Here is a 20,959-nt window from a genome sequence, read left to right on the forward strand (position 1 = left end):
CTGAATAGATTCTTGTAATATGTACAGATGTTGCTATTGTCTCCTCTGAGGAGCTTCCTTTCTAATGGATTGCCATGACTTAATTCCAGGCTTTACTGGCAATGTATTGTTTAAACTCTGATAATCCTGTTTCATAGTGAGGTTACACAAAAGTTATGCTTGGGAACAGTCCAAAATTTGCAGCTGTAAGGCAATCATTTACCAAAGTGTTCCCTCCTTGTTTTATCACTGCAATGTGCTCATTTAGGGCTCCTTTGGAATGGGTGAGGGTATTTCCTTTTGCTGTGGTCTGATTCTGTGTGCGGACTTGTGAATGAGGTCCAGGGTCGACTATATACTATAGGGAGGGTGGAACTGCCTGTTCTGTTCTGCGGCTGTTTGCAGGGGGAGAGAGGTCCACCAGGATTGAACGGAACACAAGGGTTACAGGGCTGTGCTGGGGATAGAGGAATCAAGGTAAGGTAGTGTTTTCAGCCAAATATGCATTTACTCCAGCCCCACACATTTCCTCCTATATTGGAATATCTCAATTTCAACTACAAACAAACTAATGGTCAGGTAAATTGAGCTATATAAGAGGGGCACAACCCATATAAAGTGAATCAGATATGCTGACCATCTTGTATGCATAGGTCTGAACATCAATCAAATGAGTGTTGAAATTACTTTCACATGTGTTTTTTTACAGGGATCAAGAGGCTACCGGGGCAACAGAGTAAGTGTGTTTTGACACCTTTAACTAATTTTCACAATTTGCTCCACACATGGAATGTGTCATTCTCTTAAAAAATTAAAGGCTGTTAAAAATGTAAGAAATGTACATGAAAACATGAAGAAATGTGAGATCTGGGAACAAAATGGGATTATTTACAATGCCTTTTCAAGGTTTGCTTAAAGCTGTAACGTTGAATTTATTTTCATATTAAAAATGCCATATCTGATACCTTGTCATGCTGGAATTTGCTTAGCAATATCCATTGAATGTATTTGTATTCGGCAATTGCACCAGCACATGCTTCAGCTGCAGCATTCCTACCACAGGTGGAAGGAGGTATTAAAGGCTGGTCCAATTTGTGGAGTAAGAAATATTAAATATGCAATGATTTCTGTACTGATGCTATGATGAAGCATAAATGATGTAGATTGTGCTTTCTCTCCGACAGGGAGAAGATGGAGATCATGGACTGGATGGGGTCTATGGAGAGCAGGTACTTTCTGTCTTGAAAACACATAATACTATTTATTTATATGAAACTCATAATATAATTTTTACAGTTATTTACTGTCGTAGGAGAGGGCTCCAGCCAGCATCTGTATCTGGATTTGATTTTCAAAAGCTGATTCTAGAATAAATGTACAGAGTAGTGTAGTAGTCATTTGCATATGTGTTTAGCGTAAAACATACTTTCTCATAGTGTTCTAACTAAAGTCCAGTTTACAACCAACAACGTGCACTGGATATGAACTGGTTTATTCTCTGGGTGACTGCTAAGGACAACAACCACAGTCTACGTTGTGCGTCAATAGAACGCTCATTAACTTTCTGCGATTTCAGTCTAGTGACACTCGCTGGACTATAAACTGGCCTTAACACTTGCCAGTGACATTCCCCAGAATTCAGGCAGATTTATGTGCTTAAGCTAATAGCACTTAATGCAGTTTCATCTGCATTCAGTTTGAGTGAGATCAGGATGTAATTAATTGAAAGAATTCTCATAGAACATAACTGGCATTTTTAATTCATTAATTACATTTTAGTTTTACTGAACTGACTGCATTTCAATGGAATCAGTTCCAGGATTCATGTTATTAATTGACAAATTATTAATGATATAATTAATACATTAATTGATTTCTTCATTATTTGAAGTCAATCATTCATTCACTAATTAAGTAATATTCATTCATTGATGAATTTATTGATTGATTGGTTATTTTTCACTTTGTTGAATTGACAGGGTGTGACTGGATTGCCAGGTGCCCCAGGAGAGAGAGGAAGTCCAGGCAGCCCAGTTAAGGACATTTATTTCATACCATCGACTATAGTACTCTTCACACAGCTCTTCCAATGTATTGTGTACCATGCACAATTTTATTAGAACTTTTATGCACTACCATCCACGCTGGCCTCTGATACAGTAAACTCTGATCACCCAATCTTTATATAAATTCAACTCTCATATGCATGCACATCCCCGTCTCCCAGAGATGGCAGAGTAGGGCCGAGTAAAATATCACTGCAAGAATTGTATGGAGTGATATCAAATGGCAGTGCCAAGAGGTGGTCACTGACTTCTGATGGGTACTGACTTCTGTTGCAGGGCCGCAGCGGCATCCGAGGGGAACATGGGGACAGAGGTCAGCCTGGTCTGAGAGGGGACCCTGTAAGTATCATCTGATATTAAGTACCTACTCCCACCCTCAATGATTACAATGCTAACATTACCAGTTTATCAGTTCATTTGAAAACCCTTTTGAAAAATCATACCCAGATCACTGTTTTTGTTTCTCAGAGGATTCCTGGAATGAGAGTAAATGTTTTCAGGGTATACCCTTGCATATAAGTTACAAGGAACATTGCAAGGAAACATTTTATTTTCGGTTTTATTATTCAAGTTAAAAAAGCAATTGAGGCAAAGTGTTTGGAGAATTAATTGTGTGGCTCGATTCCCCCGCACAGGTGTGTTTTTGAAAGCAGTCAGAGCACTGTCTGAGTCAATTGCATACCTGTTATCTTAGCAAGCTAATACTGATGTCTATAAGTTGGTAGTTTAGAGGGGGAGATAAGAAAATATGAGTTATGACATTGGTGACCAGGATAGAATGTGTTGTCACCCTTGTGAAGGAGCAATATGAGTGAGATGAGATTTGGCTGGGAAACTTGGTCTTTAGCTAGTAAAAGGCTAATTGCATAATTTTTTTTGTCTGGAGGTTTTGGGCCGTGGAAGCAGACCAAATCCCTCAAAAATGCCATGCTTCAGTAATGGCGGTCCAGTGATCTTCCTTTGTTTTTTGATATAGTGCCTCTATGGGATGCAAGCACAATAACATTATATGTAGTAAGCTCACTTTACTACATATTCACTACTTATTACACTACACTATCACATAACCTCTCTGTGGTCTTGTTTGTACTCTAGGGGAGGCCCGGTGAGGATAACACTGCTCCTGGTCCAAACGGTGAAAATGGAAACCCAGGAATACAGGTATGTGACAAAACTGACCCCCAAAATGCACATCTCAATCTGCCATTCTCTTGGGGGCCAACTCTTCCAATCAATTACATCTAAGTGAATCTAACTTCTTCCAGATTATAACCAAGTTACTAGACTAGATTGGCCCAGTTTTTACTATCCAGATTTATCATAATTGGTTGATGATAGTATCAGAAAACACTGTCTTGTGAAACCATTTCTCATTGGTCTACACATGCTGATCTGTTTTATTATGATTTACCAGGGGATTTGTGAAAGCACTGTCTGAAGGAAGCTTGGTAATGGCCAATCATTTAAAATAAGTCAAATAAATAGGTGGCCATATAATTTGGTATTAAAAAGCAACATAATCCATATTCATCCAAAATAATTTACATTTATTGCATAAAACCTGTATTTTGTACCTAGTACTATATTTTGTCTATTTATGTATTGAATATGTTAATGTAGCAGGTGCAGCTTGGCTAGTTCACTAGTAGGCACAGTGAGGTGCATTATAGTAACCTTATTGCAGGTTACCATGACTACACTCTTTTAACTCATTATGGAAATACTGAATATGGTGAATCCTGCCTGGAAGTACTGCGGCGACTGCCTCACTCTCAGAACCAGGCATTAGGTTACTTGCAAAGAGAGTTATCCGTCTCTAGAAAGTAGGAAATGCAAGCATATGACTTACTTTACATTTAATACTACAGAGAAATGTCATCAACTTTTTGAATGGTCTTTGAAATTCATGATATATTGAGTCCATAAATATCCATTAGTCCATAAGATTTGTGCAGATCAAGCAGTTTATTCTCACAAAATGCTGCTGCGATTTCATCAAAGTGAAATGTGCTTGGCTGTGTTCTTACATGATCAAAGCTAGTGTGCAGTGCGTTTAAGAGAGGAATTAAATGTATTTTTACCCACTTTTTATGTTATTTTTATATTCTCTAATATAACCTGAAAACAACTATGAAGAAAAACACATTCAAGAGGAAGTTATGAACTCTTTCCAATGGAGGAATCAGATAACTGGCTCAGTTTTTAATCAATATGAAATAGAACAGATTATGAGCAGTGACTTTTTGCATTGGGGTAAATTTAAGGACTGGAGCAATATTACTGGTTTGAAAAATAGAATGTTAATCCACTGAGGCATACTTACATTGCCAGGCAGCTAAGGTGCTTCCTGGCTTCAATATCAAGGGTAGAGCAAAAGGACAATCTGAGTTCATCCCAAGATTTAAAAGTTCAAAAGGTGTTCACACAGAGAAAGAATAATATTTTTATTTTTCATTGAAAAACTGTTTTTCATGCTTTTATCACTTTTTTTCTTGCTCTGCTCTTGTTGAAAGGGAGATGCAGGAGATGATGGCCCTCCTGGAGAAAATGGTATTCCGGGACATAGAGTAAGAATTTATTTGTCAATCCCCCAAACATTCCTATTTTGTTTTTGCTTCTGTATTGCATACATTTATTTTTGATGTTGCATCTTATTTTTAAAGGGTCTTCAGGGTAGAAGAGGTCCGCCTGGAGATCAGGTAAAGTATAATTTTAGTTTTGCATGTGTGGCATGCACCTAGTCACCACTTTTTATTTACACCTGATCATTAACGCAAATTATTTGCTCGTCCAAACAGCGAATATTACGGCTGCAACTTAACATATAACATATGGAGACATGGTGAAGGGGTTTATTTGTTGTTCAACAAAACTTTAGAATGGGCAAGAGGTGTGATCTAAGCAACTTTGACCATGGAATGATTGTTGTGGTGGTTCCAGCATCTCAGAATCAGCTGGCCTCCTGGGATTTTCGCACACTAAAGTTTACGGGAAATTATGTTATACAAAAAAAAAAAAACATTTTAGACTAACAACAAGGAAAGACCTGACTTGGATTTTTACAGTCATTGTTATGAACATAATCTTAGGATTCATAGGTGATTTCAAAAAGCAGCTCTGCCAAAATTTTTAAAAGGACAGTATCAACTACATCAGGTAAATACATGGTTTTCTTGAATGTAGTGAGCAGACAGACTTGTGCTACTGCTAGAACGTTCCTGTCTTTCAGTGTAAGATGGTATTTAAAGTTCTAAAGTATAGCTATTTATCAGGCATGCTATGGAATAATACTGACAACTAGAAATACATCTCTCATAATGGGGACAAGTGTCCATTGCAGGTTGAACAATATGACAATAACATCTAATAGAACCAAATGGCATGTTACACAGGTGCAAATTCGTGCAGTACTTCATTTTTTTTTTACTTTTCAGGCTTTATAGAGGTTTTATTGATTTTTGTCTGATGTTTGTGGAGGTGCTCGTGAATTCAGCACCTCTGCTATTAATTCCTGGTGGAAACCTTACTGATTGTGTGTGTACTGTATGTATGTGCATATGTGGGTTTGTGTATGTCTGGGTGTGTCTGGAAATGTTTGTATATGTGGGCGTACGTATATGTGGATGTGTATATGTGTGTGTATATGTGTGTGTGCATTGACACTCTGTCCTGACACATTTAGGGGGAGAAGGGAGAGCCAGGAGAGCTGGGGCTTCCAGGGAGCCCCGGACCCACTGGTCCACAGGTGACACACGGCACCCCAGCACCCCATATCCCTTTATCTCTTATCTTAGCAATATTCTTGCCACTTCCACATCAGCAGTTGTGTATAAATCTATATCTAATTTAAAGCAATGTTCTTCTACTGTACATATACTTTAGACAGGTTGAAGTGAGGACAAATATTTATCTAATAAATGCTGTGATTGTGATTCAAAATGACAAATGATTATTAGAACATTGCAAAAAATAATACTGAGACACACTAGTGAAGACAAGACTCTTATAAAGGTGATCTCTTTCTTTTGTCAGGGTGTGAGAGGACCCAGGGGTCAAGCTGGACCATCTGGGACAGTTGGTCTTCCTGGGCCACAGGTGAGCCCCAAGCTGCTTATCCATCCACTATACATCTAGCTGGATCGTCAATAATATCACTGAATGTTACAATGATCTGTTACCACCGTGATAACACTGAATGACATAAAAACATTTTCAGCTTTGGTTGCTTTTCAGAAGCATGCCACTTGGGTCCCACCCAGCGTGCATTACAATATTGTGCTTTAACATTTTCTCACTTAACATTTGTGAAGTTCATTTTTTGCCTCACTACAAGAATGAAATTAACTAAGCAAAGGGTTTGGAAGTAAATCAATGTAAGGTTTATGACTTTGATTCAGGGTAATCTGCCTATGTGATTGCTGATCATAATGAGATGCTAAATTCACTCCACACTAGTCGGAAATGGTCCAAAACATGTCATTTGTATCAATTGTGTGTGAATTCATTTTGCTTAGGGGACACCCGGTCCAAACGGTCACAAGGGATTGCCTGGAAGCCGTGGGTTCAAAGGACAGAAGGTATGAGAGTTGGATTCAGCATTGATTCATTATTTGTCTTCACTGTACATTAATATGTAACATACACAAGCTCAAGAACAGTATAGAATATGAGACCAAAGTACCATATATACTGTATCTCCAAAGACATTGTTGTTACCTGTTTCCTTGCTTTCAAGTCTCTCATCTGTATTTGCTTTCCCCTGCAGGGCCAGCCAGGAGATGTTGGAGGGAAAGGAGCAGTCGGACCCCTGGGACCAAGAGGAATGCCGGTTAGATTTGCCGGCTGATTACTTCTATTTGTCTAGCCATTTTCTGACCCTTTGCTGCCTGCTGTCCCATAATTCAGTGAACTTTTTTTTCTTTCTTAATTTGGCTCTGTACACCAAATTTTAGATTTGTAATTAAACAATTCACACATGGTTAAAGTGCATATTTTATTTGATGGTATTTTTATAGACATGGTTTTTATAGATGTGTGTAAATGAAAAAACACGGATCTAAACCTTTTTTTTGCTTTTATTATTCCATTCATTCATTCATACTTTATTATTATTGATTAATAAGCCAATTGAATATTATAATTGTTCCTATCATATAAAAAATTACAGCTAGATGAATCATTAAAATGGGTGATGCTTCCTTCGCGTAATCTTGATGAATGAATGCTTAATTGGAGTTCATTCCATAAAACACCTAAACAATGTTTGCTATATAGAGGGCATGGAACCTTAGACAGTGACTCATTAATTAATTCATTATCCTAACCCTTATCCTGAATAGGGTCACAGGGGGGCTTTCGCATACATTGGGCGAAAGGCAGGAATATACCCTGGACAGGTTGCCAGTCCATCGCAGGGTACACACACCATTCACTCACACCCACAGGCAATTTAGACTCTCCAATCAGCCTAACCTGCATGTCTTTGGACTGTGGGAGGAAACCAGAGTACCCAGAGGAAACCCACGCAAACATGGGGAGAACATGCAAACTCCACACAGAGAGGTCCCTTCCGACGGGGATTCGAACCCAGGACCTCCTTGCTGTGAGGCGGCAGTGCTACCCACTGCACGATCCGTGCCGCCCTAGACAGTGACTTTTCTTCTATAATTTTGCCAATGTGTTCCTCCAGCGTACACAACTGGGCCAAACCCTGTCCTGCCCCTGCAGCTGATGTGTTTCAGTTATAGACACGTTTTTTGCCTCCCGTGTTATATCAAACCATTTTCATTTTTTTACATGCTGCATAGTGCTTGGAACTTGATTTAGAGTTTACAACAGCTATCTTGCCAGGCCTTAGTCTGCCACTGCTTACACTACTGAATCTTTTTTTTTTGGCTTATACTTCCATTAACAGCACTTTCATCTCGGCTTTGTCTTCTTTTGGTTACCTCTATAAACTGCCTGGAATGCAATTCCGAGTCCATGGTATTTTATGGGCGTCAGTAAACACTAAAATACATTTCTGAAAGCATTTGAGATGAGAGATAAGCAATGCAGTTGATTCATATTTGATCTGCAATGCCTACTTTGAAAGTTTCATCTGAGTTTTGTGAGCCAGACGAGCTGCGCTGGATGCATTTTATTTGCATGTAGCCTATACAAAACCATTAAGTGTACCACAGCACTCGCTAGACTGTACCCATCATGCACTGCAAGCCTTCCCATAGAAAATGAAAAGAATGTGTTGCTTACATGATTCGTATGACAGGTCGGGACCATTTGTACATTTTTTTGCTACCAAAGAAAAAATTATAAATAGGACAAAATTAAATTACTTGCACAATCTATTTAAAAACAAATCTGTTTGTATAAGTGGTTCTTGCATGAGGCCCATTGTCTTGTTGTGGGATGAAGTACTAGCCAATGAAAATGTAAGATGCTGCTCATGCTGACAGATGCCAATAACAGACCCCAAAGGCAATCAGAAGCCTAGAATCAAGAATAAATACTGAAAGCTCTCTTATACCTGCACTAAGGAAGAAATTGAAAACACCGTACTAAAACACCTGTGAAGCCATTTTTCTGAAACATGATTGAATATTTTTCTGAATTGGGTGGAATATGTATAAAAAGCCATGTCATTTCTACATGGTGAAACATAAGAATGTGGTGTACAGAGCCAAAAAAAAAAAAGGTTTTGCCCCAAACATTATGGAGCTCACTGTACTTCTAATATGCACATTATTAGTGTGCCAAGAAATACTTATGTGTTTAAAGTTTTTTCCTCAGACCATCTGAGGAAGACATTTTATCTCAATGTAAACATTGCAGATTTCATAATGAAAGGTATGTCTGTTCTCTATCTGAAAGTAATATTGATCAGACAACATTTTGACTGTCATACAGGGCCTTGATGGCAGAGATGGTTATGGTTTGCCTGGACCCAAAGGATTGAAGGTACATTTTCACTCATCACTCTCTGGTGGTAAACTCAAATCCTAAAAAAAATATTTTTGTTTTTCTCACCTTAATTATCCTTTTTTTCTATTATTTATCTTAAGTAGCTTAAATTAATATGTTCTGTATTATATAATTAACTATGGCCTTACTGTTTACATTGCATTGTTTGCTATTTCTGTTGCAAAATATTTTCACCTCTCAAACCTATAATTTCTATCATTATAATTTATTTTATTCAGGTCATGAATTGTGTGATTATTTTGATTTCAAGGGAGAGCCAGGCTTCCCAGGTTACCCTGGACTGCAGGTGAGTTGTTATAAAACAAACTGTACATGTACTTATTCTGCACAGCATATGATTTTCATTGCTACCATCTGATGAATTTAATTTTGCAGCGCAGATACATGGGAATTCAATAAACAATTGATGCGTCGCAGTAATATGTCCAGTGTTAATTCAACTCATATGAGTTGAATTGGGACCACATGTACACTGCAAGAGATCATTTAACACTGAACATTTTACTGTAAACAACTTAATCTGAAATTGTTCGAGGGTGAGACATTTTCTTTCTCTCCAGGGAGAGGATGGATTCCCAGGGGAAAATGGAGGTCAGGGTCCCAAAGGAAACCATGGCAGAAGGGTATGAGTCAATGTTTTGGCAGTATTTTATAAAAATAAAATTAGTACATTGTGTGTTCGTTTGTACCCAGCTCTGATATTTTAATGTGGATGTTGTTATGCAGTTACAGCCCCTGCTTTGTCCAATCAGCTATGAGTCACTTTGAATAAAAGCATCAGCTAAATAACTTTCATGTAACATCAGGGCCAGATTGACTAAGCGAAGGTGATATGAAGATATTTCCTCTAGATTAATTAACATAACATGGAACAGCAGAACATTATGTAGAGTATATATATGTAAAGAGTACTAATCCAATTTGGGTCCACTGCATAGCCAGAATGTAATATAAAGCTCTTCAACATATTAAATGTGATTAATGTAATAATTTGTCAACTGATTGTTTCAGGGGGACTCAGGCAGGCCAGGTCAACCAGGAGATCCTGGAGCTTCAGGAACTCCTGGACACCCGGTAAGCTCCTGATTTTAAAAAGAAATACCCCAGTTGTGCTAATGCCTGGGAAACATACAATACTTCAAAATAAATATTTTAAAATATTTTCAAAATGGTATTTGTTTACTGTTTTTTGTCATTTTTTAAATCAGGGGCCCAGAGGATCAGCTGGAACAAGAACAATGTCTGTACGTATTGTACATGGTGTTCAGTGTTTTCTACAGAAAATTCTGGCTCGCTATATAATTTATCTCTTTGTCTGTGTTATTTTATTCTTCCAGGCCTGTCAACTGGTAAATTATGTCAGGGACAACTGTGGTAAGTTTTCTTTCTTTACATATATTTACATATATTGTGTATATTCCAATTCCAATATTTTTATAATTCTATCTCATTCAAATGATTATTCTCTTGGACAATTAAACTGATCTGACATATCTTTGTGTGCAAAACAGCTATTTGTTATTCTGATTAATCGTGTGTTATTTTTCTATTCATACAGTTTGCTCCCTTGGTGAGTCCTGCCACTATTTGATACTTTTGTCTGACCATAATAAAAAAAAATGCACTCATTTGCATATATAATGTATATTAATTGAAAAAGGATCTCACGTCTATTTAGATAGGGATAGGGCTTTTTTCATTGCTACCATCCAAGGAATTCAGAGGACAGATACATTCAATAAATAATGGATGCTTTGCAGTAATATGTCCAGTGTTAATACAACTCTGATGAGTTCATGTGAGTTGAATTGGGACCACATGTATACTGCAAGAGATCATTTAACTCTGAACATTTTACTGTGGAAAACCACTTATTATTTGAGGGTGAGGAATTTTCATTCTCACAGTTTTTCAGCTTCTAAATGTTTACATGGAGATTAGTTATTGAAATGTGTGTGGCTAGTAAACAAAATATACAAAAATATACAAAAATGAGAGTATTGTGCATTTAAAACATTTTTCATTGGGGCCAAAGCCTAATTATACAAAATACTTGTTTGTCTCATTCAACAGTGTATCTGACATGTAACAACTGAGTCCACTCCATTCTACTAAGCTCTCTTTGACTACTCTGTAATAGAAACCAGATTTTCTTCCAGTCAAAAACATTCGTGCAATATTAAAAATAGTGTGCAGATAGATATTACATTTGCTTACAGCACAATCCTTATTCTTGAAATTTCAGTGAGGGCATAGAAAATTGAAAGGTTGTGCTTTTTATAAGTTCTCTATGAACCAGCTAGCTGTCTTCATCATTACTTTGAATGCAGTATTACAAGCATATACGTACAGTATATAGTGAGTTCAATTCAAATCAATTCAAGATTATTTGTATAGTAGTTTTCACAAAAGACTGTCACAAAGGAAAAGCCCAACCCAGAAATACCAGCCCTAAGAAAAAGAAAAAAAACTCCCTTGTGGGGAGCAAAACCCTCAAACAGTTACCTTCCTGATGGGAAGACATCTCAGGAGGATCCCAGCTATTGGAGGATTCCCATCCTCCGCTGGCCAACATTCAAATCTTATATGTTTGTACAATGAAAGGCTATTACAGTGGGGTGCAAAAATGCAGGCATCCCTGGTTTAAATGTCTGTTACAATGAATCTGTATGTGATTGAAAGCAAACCTGGTACTCTAAAGCAAACTCTAAATGGTACAACTAAATGATTATGCCCAGAGCCAAGTGATTTACTTGTTTGGGCTTCAATGAGTCAGGTGAGTAAAATTCCAGGGATGAACTTTATATTCTGAACTCCATGCTTTCTAAAGTATCCAACTGCAGTCGCTCTTCTGTATGGTGTCAACAACCATGGGTTCCTCTAAACAGTCGTCAAAGGATTTCAGAATGAAGATGGTTCAATTCTACCAAGAAGAAGGCTACAAAAACTCAATGTTTTTTCAATATCTATTTCCACAGAAACATTATGAGTCGCCAGAAAGAACAACCTCAACACAAAATTAAGTATCTGAAGGATGCAAAAGAAAACACTGAGAAGCCTGAAGCCTTTTGGAACAATGTGCTTTGGACTGACGAAACCAAAATGTAACTTTTTGGCCACTACCAAAGAAGGTATATTTGGGAAAACATGCTGAAGCTTTTGTAGAGAAGAACACCTTGCAGACTGTGGAGTATGGAGGTGGATCCATTATGCTTTGCGGTCGTGTGGCAGCTGGGGGCACAGGAAATATTGTGTGAGTGGAAGTGGAATGGATTCCCCCAAATATGAAGAAATGTATAATGTTCAAAGGTCAGTCCAGACATTGGTGATGAAGAGAGTTGAGTATTCCAGCAAGACAATGATCCAAAGCATACCTCAAAACAAAAACAAAAGTACATTGAGGAAAGACGGAGGAAGGTTTTGGAATGGCCACCACAGTGCCCAGACTTGAATATTATTGAAAATCTGTGGAGCGATCTCAAACATGCAAGGAGGCCGAAGAATATTTCTGTGCTAGAGGTTTTCTGCAAAGGAAGAATAGAGAATAAAATTCCTGCCAGGAAGAAAATTCCAAAAGCAAGAATTGAAATACTCTTAGCTGGCTACAGGAAGCATTTACAAGTTGTTATAGTTGCCTGAAGAGGAGTTACAAAGTACTAACTGACAGGGTTGCCAAACCTTTGCACAGGGCCTTTTTCCTTTTTTTTATTTTGAAACAAAAAAATTAAAATAAAAAGTAATCTTGCTTTAAAATTTTAAGAAATGTGTCATGTTTAACATTGTATCATTCAGTGGTAAGGTTTGCTTCTGTTCACTTCAATAGTAATTGTAAATGGCTTTTTGACCAGGGGTGCCAAAATCTTTGCACACGACTGTACTGTACTTTATGTGATAGGCTCTTGCAAACAGTGAAATTCTATGCCATTCTTTGTTTCCAATTGTTAACAGCATGCAAAGTCCCTCATGCAGAAGGGCTATTAATAGTTTATCTTTCGCCCACAACATGACTGCAGGTCGGACAGAATGCCCAGTTTATCCGACCGAGCTGGTGATTGCCCTGGACATGTCTCAGGATGTGACTCCACAGATCTTTGAAAGAATGCGCAAGGTGGTGGAGACTCTGCTAGAGAAGGTGTCCATTGCTGAGAGCAACTGTCCCACTGGGGCCCGTGTGACCATCCTGTCTTATAGCTCCAACACCAAGTACCTTATCCGCTTCTCTGATTACCACCGCAAGCATCACCTACTAGAGGCAGTGAAAAACATCCCCCTGGAGAGGACCTCTAACCGCAGAAACATTGGGGCAGCCATGAGGTTTGTGGCCCGCAACGTGTTCAAGCGAGTCCGCCAAGGGGTGCTAATGAGGAAGGTAGCAGTCTTCATCACCAATGGGCCGTCCCAGGACATGATTCCAATCACCACGGCAGTGCTTGAGTTCAAGGCCCTCGACATCACCCCCGCAGTCCTTGCTTTCAGAAACCCTCCCAACGTCCGCCGTGCTTTTGAGGTATAGACCATGTGTGTGAGTGTGTGTGTGTGTGTGTGTGTGTGAGTGTGTGGGTGTGTGTGAGTGTGTGTGTATATGAGTGCGTGTGTGTGTGAGTGTGTGTGTGTGTGTGTGTGTGTGTGTGTGAGTGTGTGTGAGTGTGTGTGTGTGTGTGTGTGTGTGTGTGTGTGTGTGTGTGTGTGTGTGAGAGAGAGTGTGTGTGTGTGTGTGTGTTGGGGGGGGTGGGCTGCATGGCTTACACATGAAATTTGGCAACAGCCACCAACACAGTTACATTTTACTATCTGGACAAAACTAAAAGCTGTTTGCTGAAGTGTTTGGTAGTCAAAAGTTTAAAGGGAACAGCAGAATGCATATTCAGCTTTATCACTGGAAAAGGGGTATGTGTCATAGGCATAGCAAAGCTGAATTTCTGCAGTATATCATTTCAGTTAATTCAATGCATTATTTTATTGTCGGGTAAACATTTAATTGCTCTAGAGGGATTCAATATTATTATTCAGTCCCCTCCAAAAGTATACGGTCAATTACTTTGTTTTTTATATACACTGAGTTTGAGGTCAAAAGATGTACTTGAGATGACAGATCTGAATCTCAGCTTTTATTTCCTGTTTTTTTATCTAGATTTGTTAAATAACTTATCACCTTTTGTATCAGGCCATCAATTTTTAGGCGAGCAAAAGTATTGGAACATGTGACTGACAGGTGTTGCCCAGATGTGCCCTGATTCATTGGTTAAACAATAAATTGTTCTGAATGTCTACTTTTGGTTTTAGCCTTGGGTCTTGTCTGTGCATATTGCATTTGTGTTAGAAAAGATAAACCAACATGAAGACCAGAGAGCTGTCTTTGGGAGAAATGAAAGCCATTTTCAAGCTTAGAAAAGAGGGGGAATCAATCAGAGCCATTGCACTACAGCTTGGAATGTCCTGAAAAAGAAAGACCATAGAAACCGCTTGCATACTGAGCAACAGACATTGAAAAGGTCGACCAAAGAAAACAACAGCAGTTGATGAAAGAAACATTCTGAGAACTGTGAAGAAAAACATCAGTTAGTGACATCACAGTCTCCAAAGGGTAGGGGTGAAGGTATCTCAATCAACCATTTGAAGAAGACTTTGACAATGTAGAGGCTATACCACAAGTTAGTTGCAAACCACTCATTAGTAGTAAGAATCTGAAGGTGAGATTACAATTTACAAGTGCAGAGATGAGCAAAGTTGAGTTCTGGAACAAAGTTTTATGGACTGATGAGACCTAGATTAACCTCTACCAAAGCGATGGAAAGGCCAATGTCTGGAGAAAGAAGGGATATACTCATGATCCAAAACATATGAGGTCATGTATGAAGCACAATGGAGGAAGTGAACTGAATCCTGAACTCTTGTCTCATGTTCATCTATTTATCTCAACCCCAAATTCAGTGTATTGGCCTTGCCGTTCCAATACTTTTGGAGGGGACTGTATTTAGTAATTTGATATGACTACTCTTAATTTATAAAATATATATAACTGCTGAAGGTGTTTTTCTCTGTGCCATTTTGGAGGTTCCACTTTTGCCCAAAATAATAAATGACAAATACTTTAAAGGAAGATGTAGCAAGCCATCTTATAGATTACAAAGATGGAATCTTCCAAAATTTTATTTACAATTGAACATTTTCTTTTTGGTTCAAAAGTTCATTTATACAGCTGGATATTTACATTTAAACTTGGAACCTGGTAGACACTGCATTGTCACAACAGAGATAGAAATCAAACCTGAATCATGTTTTCCTGCTTCCCTAGATTTACAGACATAGTGAAGCCATGTTACCTTTTCTTTTTTCTCAGGCTGATGAAACCAGGAGCTTTTTGCTCACGGTCATGGGGAGACCAGAGGATCAGATGTCTGACCTGAGGCAGGTCCAGCAATGTGTCATCTGCTATGGTAAGCCTGTAGGAGGTTCTGAAGTTCTACAAGAAAGGGATATACAGCACACCGGATGCAAGGGACAAGTAGTCCCTTAAATACCCCTTGTATTGAATCAAAACTTTCATTTTCATGGAAAGTCATTTAAAAATAAGACTGTATAAAGTGACAACATCCATTGATATTTTTTAACTTAATTTTTAATGTTTAGGCAACATGTCTGAAGAGGCAACTGTGCCATCAAAAACACCTAGATCAGGGCTCTCCAACCCTGGTCCTGGAGAGCTACTGGGTCTGCTGGTTTTTGTTTTCACCTTAAAATCAGCACCCTGCTGAGACCCAGGTAACCAGGTGAGATTAGTTAATTAATCAATTAGAGCAGTTGATTACAGTTAAGTGCAGAGTAACAATGAAAACCAGCAGACCCTGTAGCTCTCCAAGACCAGGGTTGGAGACCCCTGACCTAGATAGTGATATTTTCTGAAATATTTTGAAGTGTACAGAGTGATGTGCCATTGGCATTATGTTGCACATAGCCAAGAAAAGGATTTATAACTGCGCTTGGACAACATGCCATTCACTGACCACATCTCCTGTCTCTCAGACCCTTGCAGCCCTGCTGAGGCCTGCAGGGGCATCAATCTGGTACCGGTGCCTCTGGAGTTGGACATAGACCTGGCATTGGTGGTGGATAGCTCACGCAACATGCAGTCGGACCAGTATGAGGGCATGAGGCAGCTTCTGGGCTCTGTGTTGGAACAGATCGTGATTAGCACTCAGCCTGATGGGCCCAACAACCAAGCAAGGGTAGCTCTGGTGCAGCACAGCACATCCAGCTACCCCCCCAGGGAAGGCCAGGTGCCAGTAAAGGTGGAGTTTGACCTCTTGGGCTACAAGGACCGCAACAAAATGAAAACACATGTCTTCCAGTCTATGCAACAGATCGGGGGAGCCTCAGGGTTAGGCCACGCCATAGAGTGGACCATACAGAACATCATGCTCAAGGCTGGCAATCCTCGCAAAACCAAAATGGTCCTGGCCATCGTTGGAGGGGAGACCAGCTCCTGGGACAGAGTGAAACTGGACACCATTGCCCTGCAAGCAAAGTGTCAGGGTGTGGTGGTTTTCATCCTCACTATAGGTGATGAATTCAATGATGCACAAGTAGAGGAGCTTGCAAGCTTCCCTTTGGAGCAGCACATAGTACACCTGGGTCACATCAAGCAGGGTGAACAAGAGTATGCTCAAAGATTCCTCAGAGGCTTCCTGCACATGTTGAAAAGTAAGTCACATGATCATTAGACCATTCAACATTATAATCTGTATTTAATTGTTTTTATTTATTTATTTATTTTTTCTTACTATGGCACACACTTTTTTTTCTGACCTCCAAATTTGGAATACCATATCATATGTGCAAACTGCTCATTCTACCAGCGAGCTATTTTCACTTACCAGTCCTCTGTTCTGCTGTTCATACAGTTGTCAAAGACAGACTACACATACTAAATAAAACCAGTGAAACCGTTTATGAAAGAAAAAGAATCCTAGATACCTTTGCAACATTAGGACCATTTATGCACAACCATGCCAAGTTTTACTGGATGTAACACTCTGAACAATGGAGTGTTTTACATGATATTTTCCAGAGGGCATTACAGTGAAACAATACAATTTAAAACAAGCATAACATGAAAAGTGATGGAAAAAGAAATACGATCTCAACAGAGAAATGTATCGAGTGGAGATCCGATCTATTTAAACTGACGGTAATCAGATACATATTTATTTCATATAATACAATATTTGAACATAATTCCGTGCATTCATTTTCTTTTTACTTTCTTCTCTTCTCATTTGTCCACATTAAACAAATGCCAGACGATGTTATTCAAGATTTGTACACTCAAACCTTTGATGGCCAAACATTTATTTTTGGCAGAGAAAACTGAAATCATTCCAAAATTGTAATCCTCTTTTGCCTTTTGCAGTAATATTTATTCCACTGCACATATATCTGCACCTGGGTTAGCTTACAGGTTCTGTATGTGTGTATTTGTCAGTGTGTTTCTGCCAAATGATTTCATTCCAATCTTCTGTAAACAGGAGGAATAAATACATATCCCTCAGCCACCCTTCAAAGGCAATGTGAGAATATAAAGATTCTGAATGGCCAGGGGGAAGCACTGGAAGGCCAGACCATTGACAGGTAATGTCTCAAACATTGTATCCAGTCCCTTCAAAAAGTATGGGGACAGCAAGGTCAATTCCTTTGTTTTTGCTATACACTGAAGACAATTGAGCTTGAGGTCAAAAGATGTTCAGTACATGAGACGACAGATCTGAATTTCAGCTTTTATTTCCTGGTATATTTATCTTGATTTGTTAAACATCTTTTAACTTTTAAGAACATATTTGTATGAGACCACCCAATTTTTAGGCAAGCAAAAGTATTGGAACATGTGACTGACAGGTGTTTCATGTTGCCCAAATGTGTCCTGTTAGATTGTTTGGTTAAACAATAAATAGACAATATGAATGTCTACTCTTGGTTCTACAAAAACATTAATCATGCAGCAAGGAGGAACGTAATCATGCAGCAAGACAATGACCCAAAACACACTGCCACTGAACTCTTGTCATGTTCATCTTTTTCTCTCAAACCCACATGTATTCAGTATATTGCAAAAACAAAGGAATTGGCCTTTTTGTTCCAACACTTTTGGAGGGGACTGTATAGTATATATAGTGCCCTCAATAATTTTTGACAAAGACCCATCATTTTTTCTGTACTCCAAAATTTGAGATTTGTAATAAAAAAAAATTGCAGGTGGTTAAAGTGCACATTGTCTGATTTTAATAAGGGGCATTTTTATACATTTTGGTTTCATCATGTAGAAATTACAGAAGTGTTTACACCTAGTCCCCCAATTTCAGGGCACCATAACGTTTGGGACACGGCAATTTTATGTAAATGAAAGTAGTCCTGTTTAGTATTTTGTTGCATATCCTTTGCATGTCTGTGACATATCAACATCATCAGGTTCTGGATATCTTATTTTCAAGTTGTACTAAAACTTTATTCTGAATATTCTTTCCATTGAGTTCAACAGAAACATTTGTGAGACTCATTTGATACCATGGACACTTGATGACTTAAAGCCATTTAGCCAACACTTGTTTTCCTGCTCTGCATTACTTTTCCATTGCATTTGATTCCATGCTCATACATGGAAGTATTATAATTTAATAAGCACTGTTTTGTTTCCATAGCATTATCACCATATTCAGAATGATGTAATATGCATGCCTGCATATATCCTGCAGCTCACACATTAAGTAGCCCATTTTGTGCAAGGGCCTGCAATCCGTTCATACCTCTGTCTGCAAGAATGGTCTTGGTTATTAGCAGTCATGATGCAGCATGTTGTGTAAATGCTGGCACATTTATCTTCTATCAGAGGACTATTTGTCTGAATTATATTTGAAGCACTGCTGTTGTACTTTTGAGGAACTGCTTCAGAAATAATTGGCAATAAAATCATAGCAATAAGACAGTAGTATTGGATCTCATCATGACTCTAACAACCGGCAGCAAATCTTCTGTGTTCATCTCCAGGTTCATCCCGTTACCAAGCATTCCTGTGCCAGAGGTAATTGAAGAGGTGGAGTACATCGATCCAACAGAAGAGGAGGAATTTGAAAACCTGCCAAGCCCAGGACGCGGTGATGACAATGGGTTCTCCACGCGCATCGGTACCCTCTTGTACCCTCACACAGCCTTTTGATAATCACAGTGTACCTCAGTGTGTCAACGGTCATCATGAAATACATTATCTTACATCATGTATAATTATAGTCCCATGTTCACAAAGGTATCATGTTTGCTTTGTGGGTGCCTCATTATGGTGCACTTACAATATTATGACTTACAGTCTATGATATTGTACAGTCAAATAAAACAATGGCAACCTCTCCCTATTCTCCCCTAGTCTGGCAAGATTGAGTTGCATGGATGCATACCCTAATATGTTATCAGAATGATATACAGTATAATAGAATACAGGCCAATTTCAGGACAACTGGTTAGTGTACTCCCCATCCGTAGTATAAACACTCCAGTAAATTAAATAATGTTTCATGTCAGTCTGGTTTTTGTTTTATTAGAACTTTAACTAATTCCTTCATGGATCAATTTCAAGTTTTGGTTACCTACTAGTCATTAGACAAAGAGAGATATGATACTACCGTAAGCCCATAAACTTCTACAGTATATTCCTAACTTAGGTTGACTTGCTATCCAAATACCTCCATCTCTATTACCATAATTATAGAACACCCCCAGTCAATGTCTGCTGTGTCTAAAGTGCATATACAGTACATCCTTTCTTCATTAGTTTGGTAAAGCCTGACCACAAAGTGAAGTAGAAAATAAAAGATGCCTGGCTATGATCTAAGTGACTGTTACCAAAATCAGTTACTTATTTGGGTTTTAAATAGTCATGCGATTTTTATATAATACGTATGCATACAGTGGGCTGCAAAAATTTGGCACCCCTGGTTTAAATGTCTGTTACAATCAATCTGTATGTGATCGAAAGCGAACCTGAACTCTAAATGGTACAGAGTTAAACATGATATCTTTCTTCAAGATTGCTTTTTATTTGAATTTTTTCTAGCTGTTCACAGGACAGAAATACAACATATTTTAAACAACAAAGACCTACATGGCAGAGTTTCCAGAAAGAACAACCTCAACACAAAATTAAGCATCTGAAGTATGCAAAAGAAAACATTGAGAAGCCTGAAGCCTTTTGGAACAATGTGCTTTGGACTGACAAAACAAAAATAGAGTTTTTTGGCCACCAACAAAGAAGCAATGTTTGGAGAAGTACGGCTGAAGCCTTTATAGAGAAGAACACCTTGACAACTGTGAAGCATGGAGGTGGATCCATTATGTTTTGGGGTTGTGTGGCAGCTGGGGGCACAGTAAATATTGTGTGAGTGGAAGGAAGAATGGATTCCACCAAATACCAAGGCATTTTAGAAGATAGCTGTAAGTCCAGACATTGAAGTTGAAGAGAGGTTGAGTATTCCAGCAAGACAATGATCCAAAGCCTACCTCAAAATCAACCATGAAGGACCTGCAGGAAAGACGGAGGAAGGTTTTGGAATGGCCATCACAGTCCTCAGACTTGAAAATTATTGAAAATCTGAGATCTCAAACATGCTGTCCATGCAAGGAGGCCAAAAAACATGTCCAAGCTTGAGGTGTTCTGCCAGGAAGAATGTGGAACAATTCCAAAAGCGAGAATTGAAAGACTATTCGCTGGCAACAGGAAGTGTTTATAAGCTGCTGTAGTGGCCCAAGGAAGAGTTACAAAATAGTAACTGACAAGGCTCCCAAACTTTTTCACAGGGCCTTTTTCCCTTTTTGATTATCTGAAACTGTAAAAAAATTTAATAAAAAATAATCTTGCTTTAAAATTTGAAGAAATGTTTCATGTTTAACTT

The 20,959-nt window shown here is 38.6% G+C and overlaps 1 protein-coding gene across 1 annotated transcript in view; it reads left to right on the forward strand.

The window, feature by feature from the left end:
- LOC133138437 (collagen alpha-6(VI) chain-like) overlaps positions 1-20,959 on the forward strand; it is a 58,035-nt gene that overhangs the window by 33,594 nt on the left and 3,482 nt on the right. The window contains exons 16-39 of the mRNA XM_061257210.1: positions 385-456; positions 689-715; positions 1,164-1,208; positions 1,959-2,012; positions 2,322-2,384; positions 3,141-3,206; positions 4,559-4,612; positions 4,709-4,744; positions 5,728-5,790; positions 6,078-6,140; positions 6,560-6,622; positions 6,811-6,873; positions 8,952-9,002; positions 9,277-9,312; positions 9,587-9,649; positions 10,038-10,100; positions 10,235-10,270; positions 10,364-10,400; positions 10,585-10,596; positions 13,040-13,533; positions 15,367-15,463; positions 16,050-16,727; positions 17,552-17,654; positions 19,065-19,201. Of these exons, the coding sequence (XP_061113194.1) occupies positions 385-456; positions 689-715; positions 1,164-1,208; positions 1,959-2,012; positions 2,322-2,384; positions 3,141-3,206; positions 4,559-4,612; positions 4,709-4,744; positions 5,728-5,790; positions 6,078-6,140; positions 6,560-6,622; positions 6,811-6,873; positions 8,952-9,002; positions 9,277-9,312; positions 9,587-9,649; positions 10,038-10,100; positions 10,235-10,270; positions 10,364-10,400; positions 10,585-10,596; positions 13,040-13,533; positions 15,367-15,463; positions 16,050-16,727; positions 17,552-17,654; positions 19,065-19,201 (2,476 nt within the window). The remainder of the gene's footprint in view (positions 1-384; positions 457-688; positions 716-1,163; positions 1,209-1,958; positions 2,013-2,321; positions 2,385-3,140; positions 3,207-4,558; positions 4,613-4,708; positions 4,745-5,727; positions 5,791-6,077; positions 6,141-6,559; positions 6,623-6,810; positions 6,874-8,951; positions 9,003-9,276; positions 9,313-9,586; positions 9,650-10,037; positions 10,101-10,234; positions 10,271-10,363; positions 10,401-10,584; positions 10,597-13,039; positions 13,534-15,366; positions 15,464-16,049; positions 16,728-17,551; positions 17,655-19,064; positions 19,202-20,959) is intronic.

The sequence above is a fragment of the Conger conger genome, chromosome 1, assembly GCF_963514075.1.
Source record: "Conger conger chromosome 1, fConCon1.1, whole genome shotgun sequence".
NCBI classification, from domain to species: domain Eukaryota; kingdom Metazoa; phylum Chordata; class Actinopteri; order Anguilliformes; family Congridae; genus Conger; species Conger conger.